General features: G+C 46.2%; 1 protein-coding gene across 1 annotated transcript in view; it reads left to right on the plus strand.

Annotated features, from left to right (window-relative positions):
* LOC118944840 (receptor-type tyrosine-protein phosphatase mu) overlaps positions 1 to 20,000 on the plus strand; it is a 539,275-nt gene that overhangs the window by 336,203 nt on the left and 183,072 nt on the right. The window contains exons 15-17 of the mRNA XM_090225625.1: positions 1,582 to 1,656; positions 4,568 to 4,703; positions 11,100 to 11,129. Coding sequence (XP_090081751.1) covers positions 1,582 to 1,656; positions 4,568 to 4,703; positions 11,100 to 11,129 — 241 coding nt within the window. The remainder of the gene's footprint in view (positions 1 to 1,581; positions 1,657 to 4,567; positions 4,704 to 11,099; positions 11,130 to 20,000) is intronic.

The raw sequence follows: 20,000 nt of genomic DNA on the forward strand, positions 1-20,000 counted from the left end.
ACAAGGTCAGACAGCTAACCACACAAGGTGGTAATAGGTTTAATGTATTTAGGTAAAATACAATGAATGTAGTTAGAGTAAGTGACATGTAAGTAGTTAGTATAGAGCTGAATGTTAGTGTAGAGCTGAAGGTTAGATGTTAGTGTAGACCTGTAGGTTAGATGTCAGTCAAGAGCTGTAGGGTAGATGTTAATCTAGAGCTGAAGGTTAGATGTTAGTCTAGAGCTGAAGGTTAGATGTTAGTGTAGACCTGTAGGTTAGTTGTTAGTATAGAGCTGAATGTTAGTGTAGAGCTGAAGGTTAGATGTTAGTCCAGAGCTGAAGGTTAGATGTCAGTGTAGAGCTGAAGGTTAGATGTTAGTCTAGAGCTGTAGGTTAGATGTTAGTCTAGAGCTGAAGTTTAGATGTTAGTCTAGAGCTGTAGGTTAGATGTTAGTGTAGAGTTGAAGGATAGATTTCAGTCTAGAGCTAAAGTTTAGATGTCAGTGTAGAGCTGAAGTTTAGATGTCAGTGTAGAGCTGAAGGTTAGATGTTAGTCCAGAGCTGAAGGTTAGATGTTATTCTAGAGTTGTAGGTTAGATGTTAGTGTTGACCTGTAGGTTAGATGTTAGTGTAGAGTTGAAGGTTAGATGTCAGTCTATAGCTGAAGGTTAATGTCAGTCTAGAGCTGTAGGTTAGATGTCAGTCTAGAGCTGAAGGTTAGATGTCCGTGTAGAGATGAAGGTTAATGTTACTCTAGGGCTGAAGGTTAGATGTCAGTGTACAGTTGAAAGTTAGATGTTAGTCTAGAGTTGAAAGTTAGATGTCAGTCTAGAGCTGAAGGTTAGATATCAGTCTAGAGCTGAAGGTTAGATGTCAGTGTAGAGCTGAAGGTTAGATATCAGTCTAGAGCTGAAGGTTAGATGTCAGTGTAGAGCTGAAGGTTAGATATCAGTCTAGAGCTGAAGGTTAGATGTCAGTCTAGAGCTGAAGGTTAGATGTCAGTGTAGAGCTGAAGGTTAGATGTCAGTGTAGAGCTGAAGGTTAGATAAAGCTCTTCTAACATTGAATGTTTCTTTATGCAATAATGTTGAACGATGATTGAGATTTTGTGACCTCTCTCTCTCTCACCCTCTCCATTTCCCCTCCTGTCTCTCCCCCTCCCCATCTCCCCTCTCATCTTCTCCCGTTTCTCTCCCCCTTTCCCCTCTCCCCACCCTGTCCATTTCTCTCTATTTCTCCCCCCCTCTCCCCACCCTCTCATTTCTCTCTATTTCTCCCCCTCCCCCTCTCTCTCATCCTCTCAATTTCTCTCCCCTCTCTCTGTCTCCCCCTCTCCTTATCCTCTCCATTTCTCTCCCCCTCTCCTCATCCTCTTCATTTCTCTCCCCTCTCTCTGTCTCTCCCCCCTCTCCCCACCCTCTCTATTTCTCCCCCTCTCCCTCTTCCCACCCTCTCCATTTCTCTCTATTTCTCCCCCTCTCCCTCTCCCCACCCTATCCATTTCTCTCCCCCTTTCCCCTCTCCCCACCCTCTCCATTTCTCTCTCATCCTCTCCCCCTCCCCCCTCTCTGCATGACACTGTGTGCCTCCTCCTCTCAGCTGCCATACTGGTGACCCAGCTCACGACTCCGTACCTCCGCATCGTGCCAGCGGCTGGTGACGACCAACTAACAGGTTAGATTCTCTGCTCATGTTTCCAGTAGAGGTTGTAACATGTACTGTCCTGTTCTCCCAGCCTAAGTGCATGGTTCTGAGATACTGGTGTACAGCTATAAGGGCTATGTCTATTTCTTCAGTTGTCTGTGTTTTGTTTGTTGTGTTTGTGGTGTTTGTGGTGTTTGTTGTGTTTGTGGTGTTTGTTGTGTTTGTGGTGTTTGTTGTGTTTGTGGTGTTTGTTTTGTTTGTGGTGTTTGTTGTGTTTGTTGTGTTTGTGGTGTTTGTTGTGTTTGTGGTGTTTGTTTTGTTTGTTGTGTTTGTTTTGTTTGTTGTGTTTGTTGTGTTTGTGGTGTTTGTGGTGTTTGTTGTGTTTGTTTTGTTTGTTGTGTTTGTGGTGTTTGTTGTGTTTGTGGTGTTTGTGGTGTTTGTTGTGTTTGTTTTGTTTGTTGTGTTTGTTTTGTTTGTTGTGTTTGTTTTGTTTGTTGTGTTTGTTGTGTTTGTGGTGTTTGTGGTGTTTGTTGTGTTTGTTGTGTTTGTGGTGTTTGTTGTGTTTGTGGTGTTTGTGGTGTTTGTTGTGTTTGTTTTGTTTGTTGTGTTTGTTTTGTTTGTGGTGTTTGTTTTGTTTGTTTTGTTTGTTTTGTTTGTTGTGTTTGTTGTGTTTGTTTTGTTTGTTGTGTTTGTTTTGTTTGTTTTGTTTGTTGTGTTTGTTGTGTTTGTTTTGTTTGTTTTGTTTGTTGTGTTTGTTTTGTTTGTTGTGTTTGTTTTGTTTGTTGTGTTTGTGGTGTTTGTGGTGTTTGTTGTGTTTGTGGTGTTTGTTGTGTTTGTTGTGTTTGTTGTGTTTGTTGTGTTTGTTTTGTTTGTTGTGTTTGTTTTGTTTGTTGTGTTTGTGGTGTTTGTGGTGTTTGTTGTGTTTGTGGTGTTTGTTGTGTTTGTGGTGTTTGTTTTGTTTGTTTTGTTTGTTGTGTTTGTTTTGTTTGTTGTGTTTGTTTTGTTTGTGGTGTTTGTTGTGTTTGTGTTGTTTGTTGTGTTTGTGGTGTTTGTTGTGTTTGTGGTGTTTGTTGTGTTTGTTGTGTTTGTTGTGTTTGTTGTGTTTGTTGTGTTTGTGGTGTTTGTTGTGTTTGTGGTGTTTGTTGTGTTTGTTTTGTTTGTTTTGTTTGTTGTGTTTGTTTTGTTTGTTGTGTTTGTTTTGTTTGTGGTGTTTGTTGTGTTTGTTGTGTTTGTGGTGTTTGTTGTGTTTGTTTTGTTTGTTTTGTTTGTTGTGTTTGTTTTGTTTGTTGTGTTTGTTGTGTTTGTGGTGTTTGTTGTGTTTGTGGTGTTTGTTGTGTTTGTTTTGTTTGTTTTGTTTGTTGTGTTTGTTTTGTTTGTTGTGTTTGTTTTGTTTGTGGTGTTTGTTGTGTTTGTGGTGTTTGTTTTGTTTGTTTTGTTTGTTGTGTTTGTTGTGTTTGTTGTGTTTGTTGTGTTTGTTGTGTTTGTGGTGTTTGTTGTGTTTGTTTTGTTTGTTTTGTTTGTTGTGTTTGTTTTGTTTGTTGTGTTTGTTTTGTTTGTGGTGTTTGTTGTGTTTGTGGTGTTTGTTTTGTTTGTTTTGTTTGTTGTGTTTGTTTTGTTTGTTTTGTTTGTTGTGTTTGTTTTGTTTGTTGTGTTTGTTGTGTTTGTTTTGTTTGTTTTGTTTGTTGTGTTTGTTTTGTTTGTTGTGTTTGTTTTGTTTGTTGTGTTTGTTGTGTTTGTTGTGTTTGTGGTGTTTGTTGTGTTTGTTGTGTTTGTGGTGTTTGTTGTGTTTGTGGTGTTTGTGGTGTTTGTTGTGTTTGTGGTGTTTGTTTTGTTTGTTGTGAATAAAAAGTTACTCCAGTACACCTGTACCTATGATAAAGCATCCTCGCTGTGTTACAGTACATAAAATACCTGTTTTTTAATTTACAATCTTCATGTCATGTGTTGAAATTGGAGATTTCCTACAGAAGTCAATCCCTTTCATTAAATATGTAAAATATTATATCAATAATATCATATTTTTTCCGTTTTGTATTTAGTGTCCGATGCTGTAGCTATGACAGGACTAAGCATTTTAAATACATTATCTCCTGTGTTCTTCATCATACACAGTAGATCTGTTTGTCTTTCCTGACATCCGACACCAATATCCCTAGACTGATACTAGAGGTGTAGGGGAGGGGGGGGGGGGGGGGTAATACTAGCATCCTTAACAGGTCCGTTTGTGTGATATAGTATCGTAGTACTGGTGTGGTTAAAAGACTCATGCAGTAAAATCTCTCTTTTGTTTCATGTATTTGGCCGTAGAACTGCTACTGTAACTTGTGTGACTACCTTAATTCAACCTCCATATGGGGATGAAATGGAGAAACCCCCCCCCCGCCTGTTTCAGCAGTAAACTGTGTTATCTTCTATGGGGATTCAACAGTCCACTCTATCAATATTCAACCGTTATCGATAACCTGTCTTCCCAAAAAAAGTCAATAGAGTCAGTCTAACAGGACATGTTAGAGCAGATTGGTTATAAATACATGTTCTACTGACTGACTGACTGACTGGCTGACTGGTTGGCTGGCTGACTGGTTGGTTGGCTGGCTGACTGGCTGGCTGGCTGACTGCCTGGCTGGTTGGCTGACTGACTGACTGACTGGCTGGCTGACTGGCTGGCTGACTGGCTGGCTGGTTGGCTGGCTGACTGGCTGGCTGACTACCTGGCTGACTGGCTGGCTGGCTGGCTGGCTGGGTGGGTGGCTGACTGGCTGGCTGACTGACTGATTGGCTGGCTGACTGACTGGCTGGCTGACTGTAACACCAGGAGCCATTGAGACATTACACCTCATGTTTAGAAAGATAGATGTGTTGGTCTGCTTGTTGTCGTTTATGTTGTTTGTTTGTTGATGTTGTTTGTTTGTTTGTTGTTGTTGTGTTGTGGATAATATAGGAGCGGCCACCCATAAGCCTGACGCGGTAGAGCCAGAGAAACAGACTGACCACACAGTGAAGATAGCCGGAGTCATCGCTGGCATCCTCCTCTTCGTCATTATCTTCCTCGGAGTCGTCCTCCTCATGAAGAAAAGGTCAGCCATTTTGTATAAGTGCTACATGTTGTGTTTTACCACCACCACGATGCCAATATGACACAGTCGGACAAACTGCCGAGAACTAACATTTAGTTTACACATTATTCCATAAACACAATATGAGATAAATTTGGACATCTTGCTCGTTTATATTTCTAGTCTCTAAGAACAAGACTTTTGTTGTTACTCCCGACAATACTCCCTTTTCGGTTTTTCACCCTCAAAAGAGCAGTGGCAGCGTCGCGGTGGAATGTAAATAATTAATTTGATTATGTTGATACGCTACATTACGGCTGTTTACGGCTAAATGAGAAACAGTTTGCAATGAAAGATGAATGTCTCCAAGGCCCCATCATACAACAGGCATTAAACTAACCCCCAACCCCATTCAATGACACTGGGTTGGGGATAGAAGGAAAAGGGAGAGGCCTATAGAAGGGAAGATAAAGAATAGGAGATGAGTAGGAAATAATGAGAGAGAGAGAGCCTAGAGAGAGAGAGAGAGCCTAGAGAGAGAGAGAGAGAGCCTAGAGAGAGAGAGAGTCTAGAGAGAGAGACAGAGCCTAGAGAGAGAGAGAGTCTAGAGAGAGAGAGAGAGCCTAGAGAGAGCCTAGAGAGAGAGAGAGAGAGCGAGACTAGAGAGAGCGAGACTAGAGAGAGCGAGACTAGAGAGAGAGAGATCCTAGAGAGAGAGAGCCTAGAGAGAGAGAGAGAGAGACTAGAGAGAGAGTGAGAGAGCCTAGAGAGAGAGAGAGAGCCTAGAGAGAGAAAGAGAGCCTAGAGAGAGAGAGAGAGAGACTAGAGAAAGATCAAATCCCCGAGCTGACAAGGTAAAAATCTGAACAAGGCAGTTAACCCATTGTTCCCCGGTAGGCCGTCATTGTAAATGCGAATTTGTTCTTAATTGACTTGCCTAGTTAAGAAAAAAAGGTGAGGCAAGGAGAGAGCTTTTCTATATGTACTGCAGCTTCAGGTACCATAGATACTATACGGGAGGAGGGCTTCAGGTACCATAGATACTATACGGGAGGAGGGATTCAGGTACTATAGATACTATACGGGAGGAGGGCTTCAGGTACTATAGATACTATACGGGAGGAGGGCTTCAGGTACGATAGATACTATACGGGAGGAGGGCTTCAGGTACTATAGATACTATACGGGAGGAGGGCTTCAGGTACTATAGATACTATACGGGAGGAGGGCTTCAGGTACTATAGATACTATACGGGAGGAGGGCTTCAGGTACTATAGATACTATACGGGAGGAGGGCTTCAGGTACGATAGATACTATACGGGAGGAGGGCTTCAGGTACTATAGATACTATACGGGAGGAGGGCTTCAGGTACTATAGATACTATACGGGAGGAGGGCTTCAGGTACTATAGATACTATACGGGAGGAGGGCTTCAGGTACGATAGATACTATACGGGAGGAGGGCTTCAGGTACTATAGATACTATACGGGAGGAGGGCTTCAGGTACGATAGATACTATACGGGAGGAGGGCTTCAGGTACTATAGATACTATACGGGAGGAGGGCTTCAGGTACTATAGATACTATACGGGAGGAGGGCTTCAGGTACTATAGATACTATACGGGAGGAGGGCTTCAGGTACTATAGATACTATACGGGAGGAGGGCTTCAGGTACTATAGATACTATACGGGAGGAGGGCTTCAGGTACTATAGATACTATACGGGAGGAGGGCTTCAGGTACTATAGATACTATACGGGAGGAGGGCTTCAGGTACTATAGATACTATACGGGAGGAGGGCTTCAGGTACGATAGATACTATACGGGAGGAGGGCTTCAGGTACTATAGATACTATACGGGAGGAGGGCTTCAGGTACTATAGATACTATACGGGAGGAGGGCTTCAGGTACTATAGATACTATACGGGAGGAGGGCTTCAGGTACTATAGATACTATACGGGAGGAGGGCTTCAGGTACTATAGATACTATACGGGAGGAGGGCTTCAGGTACTATAGATACTATACGGGAGGAGGGCTTCAGGTACTATAGATACTATACGGGAGGAGGGCTTCAGGTACTATAGATACTATACGGGAGGAGGGCTTCAGGTACTATAGATACTATACGGGAGGAGGGCTTCAGGTACTATAGATACTATACGGGAGGAGGGCTTCAGGTACTATAGATACTATACGGGAGGAGGGCTTCAGGTACTATAGATACTATACGGGAGGAGGGCTTCAGGTACGATAGATACTATACGGGAGGAGGGCTTCAGGTACGATAGATACTATACGGGAGGAGGGCTTCAGGTACGATAGATACTATACGGGAGGAGGGCTTCAGGTACGGTAGATACTATACGGGAGGAGGGCTTCAGGTACTATAGATACTATACGGGAGGAGGGCTTCAGGTATTATAGATACTATACGGGAGGAGGGCTTCAGATACTATAGATACTATACGGGAGGAGGGCTTCAGGTACTATAGATACTATACGGGAGGAGGGCTTCAGGTACTATAGATACTATACGGGAGGAGGGCTTCAGGTACTATAGATACTATACGGGAGGAGGGCTTCAGGTACTATAGATACTATACGGGAGGAGGGCTTCAGGTACGATAGATACTATACGGGAGGAGGGCTTCAGGTACTATAGATACTATACGGGAGGAGGGCTTCAGGTACTATAGATACTATACGGGAGGAGGGCTTCTCCAAGTCTCCAATCTGGGAAGATGAAGCTCAGCAAATATCAAAGCTCTTTTGTATACACTCAGGCCTGAAATATCCCAATGTCAGTTTATTGACTTTTTATCTTGTCGTTGTTGTGTTGTCCATAATATAGGAGCGGCCATAAGCCTGACGCGGTATTTCTCTACATGAGTTGGGTGTGCTCTGAAGATTATGTCCCAAATGACACACTACTCCCTGTATAGGGCACTACTGATGATCAACGGTAGTGCGCTATATAGTGAATATGCTGACATTTGAGACGCAAACTAGTTTACTGCATTCAGTACCTGTACCGAAAGGAATGCCGAGGTGGAAAACGCCATGACAACAGCGAGGAGGGGGAGGGGGGAGGGATGGGGGGGGGGGGGGGGGGGGGGGGACTACTTTATTGTCTGTACAATTCCAACCTAACTTTTAGATTGATGTCCGTGTAGAACATGTACACGTCCTATATTTCTGTTCTACGATCTTTTACCATTTCACAATGCTTGACAGTGTTTTTTTGTTACGATGTGAGTTACTAAAACAGTCGTGATATTTCATTGAAATGATTTTCTGTTTGCCTTGTTTAAATGAGAGAGAGACGGTCAAGGGAGATGAATTCATTGTTTCCATTATGATCTCATTTAGAATCATTCTCTTAGAATTACAACCATGTTAAGAAATTCTAAGTTCTGATTTAGAACTAACCTCGGAGGTTACAATGTTAATTTCCCTTTCGTCTACAGACATCTACGGTGACAAAATGCAGGCCTCCAATATCCTGGCAGTGTTATTAGTATTCCTTTAGCTGCGGTGAACACCGACAAATACCAAAACAGGAAAACATACAGTGCCTTGCGAAAGTATTCGGCCCCCTTGAACTTTGCGACCTTTTGCCACATTTCAGGCTTCAAACATAAAGATATAAAACTGTATTTTTTTGTGAAGAATCAACAACAAGTGGGACACAATCATGAAGTGGAACAACATTTATTGGATATTTCAAACTTTTTTAACAAATCAAAAACTGAAAAATTGGCCGTGCAAAATTCTTCAGCCCCCTTAAGTTAATACTTTGTAGCGCCACCTTTTGCTGCGATTACAGCTGTAAGTCGCTTGGGGTATGTCTCTATCAGTTTTGCACATCGAGAGACTGACATTTTTTCCCATTCCTCCTTGCAAAACAGCTCGAGCTCAGTGAGGTTGGATGGAGAGCATTTGTGAACAGCAGTTTTCAGTTCTTTCCACAGATTCTCGATTGGATTCAGGTCTGGACTTTGACTTGGCCATTCTAACACCTGGATATGTTTATTTTTGAACCATTCCATTGTAGATTTTGCTTTATGTTTTGGATCATTGTCTTGTTGGAAGACAAATCTCCGTCCCAGTCTCAGGTCTTTTGCAGACTCCATCAGGTTTTCTTCCAGAATGGTCCTGTATTTGGCTCCATCCATCTTCCCATCAATTTTAACCATCTTCCCTGTCCCTGCTGAAGAAAAGCAGGCCCAAACCATGATGCTGCCACCACCATGTTTGACAGTGGGGATGGTGTGTTCAGGGTGATGAGCTGTGTTGCTTTTACGCCAAATATAACGTTTTCCATTGTTGCCAATGAGTTCAATTTTGGTTTCATCTGACCAGAGCACCTTCTTCCACATGTTTGGTGTGTCTCCCAGGTGGCTTGTGGCAAACTTTAAACAACACTTTTTATGGATATCTTTAAGAAATGTCTTTCTTCTTGCCACTCTTCCATAAAGGCCAGATTTGTGCTATATACGACTGATTGCTGTCCTATGGACAGAGTCTCCCACCTCAGCTGTAGATCTCTGCAGTTCATCCAGAGTGATCATGGGCCTCTTGGCTGCATCTCTGATCAGTCTTCTCCTTGTATGAGCTGAAAGTTTAGAGGGAAGGCCAGGTCTTGGTAGATTTGCAGTGGTCTGATACTCCTTCCATTTCAATATTATCGCTTGCACAGTGCACCTTGGGATGTTTAAAGCTTGGGAAATCTTTTTGTATCCAAATCCGGCTTTAAACTTCTTCACAACAGTATCTCGGACCTGCCTGGTGTGTTCCTTGTTCTTCATGATGCTCTCTGCGCTTTTAACGGACCTCTGAGACTATCACAGTGCCGGTGCATTTATACGGAGACTTGATTACACACAGGTGGATTGTATTTATCATCATTTGTCATTTAGGTCAACATTGGATCATTCAGAGATCCTCACTGAACTTCTGGAGAGAGTTTGCTGCACTGAAAGTAAAGGGGCTGAATAATTTTGCACGCCCAATTTTTCAGTTTTTGATTTGTTAAAAAAAGTTTGAAATATCCAATAAATGTTGTTCCACTTCATGATTGTGTCCCACTTGTTGTTGATTCTTCACAAAAAAAATACAGTTTTATATATTTATGTTTGAAGCCTGAAATGTGGCAAAAGGTCGCAAAGTTCAAGGGGGCTGAATACTTTCGCAAGGCACTGTATCTACAACAGAGAGAACAAAAGCAGAACCCTGTTGTTTATCAGATTATATATATACGAAGAGGCAGCATGCAGAAATATATGTGACGTGGCATCAGTGTTTAACACGACTTTTACAGAACTGATTTCTTTGTGTAAATTAGCTAACTGGTTCCGAGTTCCCAACATGACCTGTAGTCCAAATGTATGAGCATATGTCTATCTATCTCGACCAAGAGTCAGCGTACATAACACCAAGCTACCACCTTACTCCTCACTATAACTGTACTCTACCTTAACGTTTCCCTTCTACATGCCTGTCTGTCTGCCTGCCTGCCTGTCTGCCTGCCTGCCTGCCTGCCTGTCTGTCTGCCTGCCTGCCTGTCTGCCTGCCTGTCTGCCTGTCTGTCTGTCTGTCTGTCTGTCTGTCTGTCTGTCTGCCTGCCTGCCTGTCTGCCTGTCTGCCTGTCTGTCTGTCTGTCTGTCTGCCTGTCTGCCTGTCTGTCTGTCTGTCTGTCTGCCTGTCTGTCTGTCTTTCTGCCTGTCTGCCTGCCTGTCTGCCTGCCTGCCTGCCTGTCTGCCTGCCTGTCTGCCTGCCTGTCTGCCTGTCTGCCTGCCTGTCTGCCTGTCTGCCTGCCTGTCTGCCTGTCTGTCTGCCTGCCTGCCTGCCTGTCTGCCTGCCTGTCTGCCTTTCTGCCTGTCTGTCTGCCTGTCTGCCTGTCTGTCTGCCTGTCTGCCTGTCTGCCAGTCTGCCTGTCTGCCTGCCTGTCTGTCTGCCTGCCTGCCTGTCTGCCTGCCTGCCTGTCTGCCTGTCTGCCTGTCTGTCTGCCTGTCTGCCTGCCTGTCTGCCTGCCTGCCTGTCTGCCTGCCTGTCTGCCTGCCTGTCTGCCTGCCTGTCTGCCTGTCTGCCTGCCTGTCTGCCTGCCTGTCTGTCTGCCTGCCTGCCTAACTGCCTGCCTGTCTGCCTGTCTGCCTGCCTGTCTGCCTGTCTGCCTGCCTGTCTGCCTGTCTGTCTGCCTGCCACCCACCATATCTGTTTTTTGTCCATTTTATCAATTTTTTCTAACATTAATATATATTTACTTTTTCTTTCCTTCATTTCATGTTCCGTCCCTCCGTCCCTCCGTCTCGCCGTCCTCCACTGCTTATATCCAACCACCACCTCACCTAACCACGTACCACCTCATCCACCACGTACCACCTCACCTACCACGTACCACTGGGCAGAAGAACCTACCACTCCTACACTTACTATCTGTAAGTAAACACTTCAACGTAACAGTGTTGGTGCTTTTGCTTTACGACCGTTTATCATCGAGACCTGGGTCCGTGCACGAGAGAGACCTGGGTCCGTGCACGAGAGAGACCTGGGTCCGTGCACGAGAGAGACCTGGGCCCGTGCACGAGAGAGACCTGGGTCCGTGCACGAGAGAGACCTGGGTCCGTGCACGAGAGAGACCTGGGTCCGTGCACGAGAGAGACCTGGGTCCGTGCACGAGAGAGACCTGGGTCCGTGCACGAGAGAAACCATGACATTCTCATCTGTTTCACAGACCTGGGTCCGTGCACAAGAGAGACCTGGGCCCGTGCACGAGAGAGACCTGGGTCCGAATGAACCATGTCATTCCAATGTCTACCATGCTTTAGTTTCTGACAGAGATTCTGAAGGACTCTTATATTTTCCCCTTGATGATCAGATTGTCACACTTTGACAATTGCTTATAAATTATTTTTGAAGCATTTATAGTAAGGCGTTATAAAGAGTACATCATGGAGATCTTATAGAGGCCTGAAGTATCTAAAATAGACATCTATCAATCCCAGAACTGACTGGCCTGGTCAAACAAACAGAATACTTGAAGTGAAACCAAATGTGAGCTATCACGAGATCAGGATGGTTTCAGTCGGATAGGTCCTGTGGTTCAGTCGGTAGAGCATGGGTCCTGTGGTTCAGTAGGTAGAGCATGGGTCCTGTGGTTCAGTAGGTAGAGCATGGGTCCTGTGGTTCAGTCGGTAGAGCATGGGTCCTGTGGTTCAGTCGGTAGAGCATGAGTCCTGTGGTTCAGTAGGTTGAGCATGGGACCTGTGGTTCAGTCGGTAGAGCATGGGTCCTCTGTCTCAATCGGTAGAGCATGGGTCCTCTGTCTCAGTCGGTAGAGCATGGGTCCTCTGTCTCAGTTGGTAGAGCATGGGTCCTCTGTCTCAGTCGGTAGAGCATGGGTCCTCTGTCTCAGTAGGTAGAGCATGGGTCCTCTGTCTCAGTAGGTAGAGCATGGGTCCTCTGTCTCAATCGGTAGAGCATGGTTCCTGTGGTTCAGTAGGTAGAGCATGGGTCCTCTGTCTCAGTAGGTAGAGCATGGGTCCTCTGTCTCAATCGGTAGAGCATGGTTCCTGTGGTTCAGTAGGTAGAGCATGGGTCCTGTGGTTCAGTCGGTAGAGCATGGGTTCTCTGTCTCAATCGGTAGAGCATGGGTCCTGTGGTTCAGTCAGTAGAGCATGGGTCCTGTGGTTCAGTCGGTAGAGCATGGGTCCTGTGGTTCAGTAGGTAGAGCATGGGTCCTGTGGTTCAGTCGGTAGAGCATGGGTCCTCTGTCTCAATCGGTAGAGCATGGGTCCTGTGGTTCAGTCAGTAGAGCATGGGTCCTGTGGTTCAGTAGGTAGAGCATGGGTCCTCTGTCTCAATCGGTAGAGCATGGGTCCTCTGTCTCAGTCAGTAGAGCATGGGTCCTCTGTCTCAATCGGTAGAGCATGGGTCCTCTGTCTCAGTCGGTAGAGCATGGGTCCTCTGTCTCAATCGGTAGAGCATGGGTCCTGTGGTTCAGTCGGTAGAGCATGGGTCCTGTGGTTCAGTCGGTAGAGCATGGGTCCTCTTTCTCAGTCGGTAGAGCATGGGTCCTCTGTCTCAGTAGGTAGAGCATGGGTTCTCTGTCTCAATCGGTAGAGCATGGGTCCTCTGTCTCAGTAGGTAGAGCATGGGTCCTCTGTCTCAGTCGGTAGAGCATGGGTCCTCTGTCTCAGTAGGTAGAGCATGGGTCCTCTGTCTCAATCGGTAGAGCATGGGTCCTGTGGTTCAGTAGGTAGAGGATGGGTCCTGTGGTTCAGTAGGTAGAGCATGGGTCCTCTGTCTCAGTCGGTAGAGCATGGGTCCTGTGGTTCAGTCGGTAGAGCATGGGTCCTCTGTCTCAATCGGTAGAGCATGGGTCCTGTGGTTCAGTAGGTAGAGCATGGGACCTGTGGTTCAGTCGGTAGAGCATGGGTCCTCTGTCTCAGTCGGTAGAGCATGGGTCCTGTGGTTCAGTCGGTAGAGCATGGGTTCTCTGTCTCAATCGGTAGAGCATTGGTCCGGTGGTTCAGTAGGTAGAGGATGGGTCCTGTGGTTCAGTCAGTAGAGCATGGGTCCTGTGGTTCAGTCGGTAGAGCATGGGTCCTCTGTCTCAATCGGTAGAGCATTGGTCCGGTGGTTCAGTAGGTAGAGGATGGGTCCTGTGGTTCAGTAGGTAGAGCATGGGTCCTCTGTCTTAGTCGGTAGAGCATGGGTCCTGTGGTTCAGTCGGTAGAGCATGGGTCCTCTGTCTCAGTCGGTAGAGCATGGGTCCTGTGGTTCAGTCGGTAGAGCATGGGTCCTCTGTCTCAATCGGTAGAGCATGGATCCTGTGGTTCAGTAGGTAGAGCATGGGACCTGTGGTTCAGTAGGTAGAGCATGGGTCCTGTGGTTCAGTCGGTAGAGCATGGGTCCTGTGGTTCAGTAGGTAGAGCATGGGTCCTGTGGTTCAGTCGGTAGAGCATGGGTCCTCTGTCTCAATCGGTCGAGCATGGGTCCTGTGGTTCAGTCAGTAGAGCATGGGTCTTGTGGTTCAGTAGGTAGAGCATGGGTCCTCTGTCTCAATCGGTAGAGCATGGGTCCTCTGTCTCAGTCAGTAGAGCATGGGTCCTCTGTCTCAATCGGTAGAGCATGGGTCCTGTGGTTCAGTAGGTAGAGGATGGGTCCTGTGGTTCAGTAGGTAGAGCATGGGTCCTCTGTCTCAGTCGGTGGAGCATGGGTCCTCTGTCTCAATCGGTAGAGCATGGGTCCTCTGTCTCAGTAGGTAGAGCATGGGTCCTCTGTCTCAGTCGGTAGAGCATGGGTCCTCTGTCTCAGTAGGTAGAGCATGGGTCCTCTGTCTCAATCGGTAGAGCATGGGTCCTGTGGTTCAGTAGGTAGAGGATGGGTCCTGTGGTTCAGTAGGTAGAGCATGGGTCCTCTGTCTCAGTCGGTAGAGCATGGGTCCTGTGGTTCAGTCGGTAGAGCATGGGTCCTCTGTCTCAGTCGGTAGAGCATGGGTCCTGTGGTTCAGTCGGTAGAGCATGGGTCCTCTGTCTCAATCGGTAGAGCATGGGTCCTGTGGTTCAGTAGGTAGAGCATGGGACCTGTGGTTCAGTCGGTAGAGCATGGGTCCTCTGTCTCAGTCGGTAGAGCATGGGCCCTGTGGTTCAGTCGGTAGAGCATGGGTCCTCTGTCTCAGTCGGTAGAGCATGGGTCCTGTGGTTCAGTAGGTAGAGCATGGGACCTGTGGTTCAGTCGGTAGAGCATGGGTCCTCTGTCTCAATCGGTAGAGCATGGGTCCTCTGTCTCAGTCGGTAGAGCATGGGTCCTGTGGTTCAGTCGGTAGAGCATGGGTCCTCTGTCTCAATCGGTAGAGCATGGGTCCTGTGGTTCAGTAGGTAGAGCATGGGACCTGTGGTTCAGTCGGTAGAGCATGGGTCCTCTGTCTCAGTCGGTAGAGCATGGGCCCTGTGGTTCAGTCGGTAGAACATGGGTCCTCTGTCTCAGTCGGTAGAGCATGGGTCCTCTGTCTCAGTCGGTAGAGCATGGGTCCTCTGTCTCAGTCGGTAGAGCATGGGTCCTCTGTCTCAGTCGGTAGAGCATGGGTCCTCTGTCTCAGTCGGTAGAGCATGGGCCCTCTGTCTCAGTCGGTAGAGCATGGGTCCTCTGTCTCAGTCGGTAGAGCATGGGTCCTCTGTCTCAGTCGGTAGAGCATGGGTCCTCTGTCTCAGTCGGTAGAGCATGGGTCCTCTGTCTCAGTCGGTAGAGCATGGGTCCTCTGTCTCAGTCGGTAGAGCATGGGTCCTCTGTCTCAATCGGTAGAGCATGGGTCCTCTGTCTCAATCGGTAGAGCATGGGTCCTCTGTCTCAGTCGGTAGAGCATGGCTCCTCTGTCTCAATCGGTAGAGCATGGGTCCTCTGTCTCAGTCGGTAGAGCATGGGTCCTCTGTCTCAATCGGTAGAGCATGGGTCCTCTGTCTCAGTCGGTAGAGCATGAGTCCTCTGTCTCAGTAGGTAGAGCATGGGTCCTCTGTCTCAGTAGGTAGAGCATGGGTCCTCTGTCTCAGTCGGTAGAGCATGGGTCCTCTGTCTCAATCGGTAGAGCATGGGTCCTCTGTCTCAGTCGGTAGAGCATGGGTCCTGTGGTTCAGTCGGTAGAGCATGGGTCCTGTGGTTCAGTCGGTAGAGCATGGGTCCTGTGGTTCAGTCGGTAGAGCATGGGTCCTGTGGTTCAGTCGGTAGAGCATGGGTCCTCTGTCTTAGTCGGTAGAGCATGGGTCCTCAGTCTCAGTCGGTAGAGCATGGGTCCTCTGTCTCAGTCGGTAGAGCATGGGTCCTCTGTCTCAGTCGGTAGAGCATGGGTCCTCTGTCTCAATCGGTAAAGCATGGGTCCTCTGTCTCAGTCGGTAGAGCATGGGTCCTCTGTCTCAGTCGGTAGAGCATGGGTCCTGTGGTTCAGTCTGTAGAGCATGGGTCCTGTGGTTCAGTCGGTAGAGCATGGGTCCTCTGTCTCAGTCGGTAGAGCATGGGTCCTCTGTCTCAGTAGGTTGAGCATGGGTCCTCTGTCTCAATCGGTAGAGCATAGGTCCTGTGGTTCAGTAGGTAGAGCATGGGTCCTGTGGTTCAGTCGGTAGAGCATGGGTCCTCTGTCTCAGTCGGTAGAGGATGGGTCCTGTGGTTCAGTCGGTAGAGCATGGGTCCTGTGGTTCAGTCTGTAGAGCATGGGTCCTGTGGTTCAGTCGGTAGAGCATGGGTCCTCTGTCTCAGTCGGTAGAGCATGGGTCCTCTGTCTCAGTAGGTTGAGCATGGGTCCTCTGTCTCAATCGGTAGAGCATAGGTCCTGTGGTTCAGTAGGTAGAGCATGGGTCCTGTGGTTCAGTAGGTAGAGCATGGGTCCTCTGTCTCAATTGGTAGAGCATGGGTCCTCTGCCTCAGTAGGTAGAGCATGGCGTTTGTTTATGATTTCCACTGGGGCAACCCATATGTAAAATGTGTTTTAAAAGTATGATTGTAAATTGCTTTAGGATAAATGTGGCTGCTAAACGGCATACGATAGACCCTAGATGAATCCACTCTGATACTTTCCACATGACCAAACGCAGGACCCTCTTACCATAGAGAAGAGGGTAGGACTCCGTATATTTCCAAATCATTATCATCGTAGTCATGTGACTGCTTTCAAACTGCTGCACGACGGCTGCAAACAGATAGAGGGGTGTGTTCATAATGGCATCCTAATTACCCATGTGCCCTGGTCAAACGTACTCCACTATATAGGGAATACTCGGTCCATAGTCTAACAGGCTCTGTTATAGTGCTGCCTGCTGTAGTGATAAGGACAGGACGGAGAGACGGATGGAGGGAGGGAGAGAGAGAAGGGGAGAGAGGAAGGTGGGAGACAACAGCCTCTTGCCGCTCATTTTCATCATGCTTAATGCTAGTCGTTTTACACAACAAACTAGGGTCAGAGACGCTCGCATGTGAAATGCATGAGGAGAACCAAGTTCTCTCTCCCTCTCGATCCCCTCTCTCCTTCTCCATCACCTCTCTATCTCTCCCTCTCCATCACCTCTCTATCTCTCCCTCTCCATCACCTCTCTATCTCTCCCTCTCCATCCCCGCTCTCCCTCTCCATCACCTCTCCATCTCTCCCTCTCCATCCCCTCTCCATCTCTCCCTCTCCATCCCCTCTCTCCCTCTCCATCACCTCTCAAACTCTCCCTCTCCATCACCTCTCCATCACCTCTCTCTCTCTCCCTCTCCATCACCCCTCTCTCTCTCTCTCCATCACCTCTCTCTCTCTCCCTCTCCATCACCTCTCTCTCTCCCTCTCCATCACCTCTATCTCTCTCTCTCCATCATCATCTCTCACCTCTCTCCCTCTCCATCACCCCTCTCTCTCTCCCTCTTCATCACCTCTCCCTCTCTCCCTCTCCATCCCCTTTCCCTCCCTCTCCATTTTCTCTCTCTCTCTCCCTCCCCCTCTCTATGTATCCATCCCCTCTCTCTCTCTCTCTCTCTCCCTCTTTATCCCCTTTCTCTCCCTCTCCATCCTTTCTCTTCCTCTCCATCCTCTCTCTCTCTCTCTCTCTCTCCATCCTCTCTGTCTCCATCGTCTCTCTCTCCCTCTCCATCGTCTCTCTCTCCCTCTCCATCCTCTCTCTCTCTCCATCCTCTCTATGTCTCCATCACCTCTCTCTCTCTCCATCCTTTCTATGTCTCGATCGTCTCTCTCTCTCTCTCCATCCTCTCTCTCTCTCTCCATCCTCTCGATGTCTCCATCGTCTCTCTCTCTCTCTACCTTTCCCTCGTCCTCATTGTCAGTATTGTGTGTTTTAAGGATGCAGGTATAAGGGATTACATTGAGGAGGATTACTTTAATGTATTACATGTGCTTATAAGTACACAGAGACGGATATGTAGTAGGCCGACATTAACCCCTGATATGAATAACACAGCCAGTACATTAACCCCTGATATGAATAACACAGCCAGTACATTGACCCCTGATATGAATAACACAGCCAGTACATTAACCCCTGATATGAATAACACAGCCAGTACATTAACCCCTGATATGAATAAGACAGCCAGTACATTAACCCCTGATATGAATAAGACAGCCAGTACATTAACCCCTGATATGAATAACACAGCCAGTACATTAACCCCTGATATAAATAACACAGCCGGTACATTAATCCCTGATATGAATAAGACAGCCGGTACATTAACCCCTGATATGAATAACACAGCCAGTACATTAATCTCTGATATGAATAGCACAGCCAGTATATTAACCCCTGATATAAATAACACAGCCAGTACATTAACCCCTGAAATGATTAACACAGCCAGTACATTAACCCCTGAAATGATTAACACAGCCAGTACATTAACCCTTGATATGAATAACACAACCAGTGCATTAACCCCTGATATGAATAAGACAGCCAGTACATTAAACCCTGGTATGAATAACACAGCCAGTACATTAACCCCTGATATGAATAACACAGCCAGTACATTAACCCCTGATATGAATTACACAGCCAGTACATTAACCCCTGATATGAATAACACAGCCAGTACATTAACCCCTGATATGAATAACACAGCCAGTACATTAACCCCTGATATAAATACGACAGCCAGTACATTAACCCCTGATATAAATAAGACAGCCAGTACATTAACCCGTGATATGAATAAGACAGCCAGTACATTAACCCCTGATATGAATAAGACAGCCAGTACATTAACCCCCTGATATGAATAAGACAGCCAGTATATTAACCCCTGATATGAATAAGACAGCCAGTACATTAACCCCTGGTATGAATAACACAGCCAGTAAATTAACCCTTTATATGAATAACACAGCCAGTACATTAACCCCTGATATGAATAAGACAACCAGTACATTAACCCCTGATGTGAATAAGACAGCCAGTACATTAACCCCTGATATGAATAACACAGCCAGTACATTAACCCCAGATATGAATAAGACAGCCAGTACATTAACCCCTGATATGAATAACACAGCCAGTACATTAACCCCTGATATGAATAAGACAGCCAGTACATTAACCCCTGATATGAATAAGACAGCCAGTACATTAACCCCCTGATATGAATAAGACAGCCAGTATATTAACCCCTGATATGAATAACACAGCCAGTGCATCAACCCCTGATATGAATAACACAGCCAGTACATGAACCCCTGATATAAATAAGACAGCCAGTACATTAACCCCTGATATGAATAACACAGCCAGTATATTAACCCCTGATATGAATAACACAGCCAGTACATTAACCCCTGATATGAATAACACAGCCAGTACATTAACCCCTGATATGAATAAGACAGCCAGTACATTAACCCCTGATATGAATAAGACAGCCAGTACATTAACCCCCTGATATGAATAAGACAGCCAGTACATTAACCCCTGATATGAATAACACAGCCAGTACATCAACCCCTGATATGAATAACACAGCCAGTACATTAACCCCTGATATAAATAAGACAGCCAGTACAGTAACCCCTGATATGAATAACACAGCCAGTATATTAACCCCTGATATGAATAACACAGCCAGTACAGTAACCCCTGATATGAATAACACAGCCAGTACAGTAACCCCTGATATAAATATGACAGCCAGTACATTAACCCCTGATATAAATACGACAGCCAGTACATTAACCCCTGATATAAATAACACAGCCAGTACATTAACCCCTGATATGAATAACACAGCCAGTACATTAACCCCTGATATGAATAAGACAGCCAGTACATTAACCCCCTGATATGAATAGCACAGCCAGTATATTAACCCCTGATATAAATAACACAGCCAGTATATTAACCCCTGAAATGATTAACACAGCCAGTACATTAACCCCTGATATGAATAAGACAGCCAGTACATTAACCCCTGATATGAATAAGACAGCCAGTACATTAACCCCTGATATGAATAACACAGCCAGTACATTAACCCCTGATATAAATAACACAGCCAGTACATTAACCCCTGATATTAACCCCTGACACAGCCAGTACATTACCCGCTATCGAGAATTAATGAGTTATATGTTTGACACTATAAAGCCTTGAGGATCTGAAGACATGCTTTAAGTTTTCTGTTCCGTTCTGAGACGTGAGGTTGTGTGTGTGTGCGTGTACGGTTAGTGTTGTGATTACATTAAGAACAAGAGGCAGTTTTTAAGTCCCTCCCTATAGTTTTGATTTGATTTTATTTGATCCCTCTCACCCAGCTATCACCCTGCTCTCAATGGAACC

Source organism: Oncorhynchus mykiss, chromosome 28, assembly GCF_057628025.1.
Source record: "Oncorhynchus mykiss isolate SJ-2025 chromosome 28, ASM5762802v1, whole genome shotgun sequence".
NCBI classification, from domain to species: domain Eukaryota; kingdom Metazoa; phylum Chordata; class Actinopteri; order Salmoniformes; family Salmonidae; genus Oncorhynchus; species Oncorhynchus mykiss.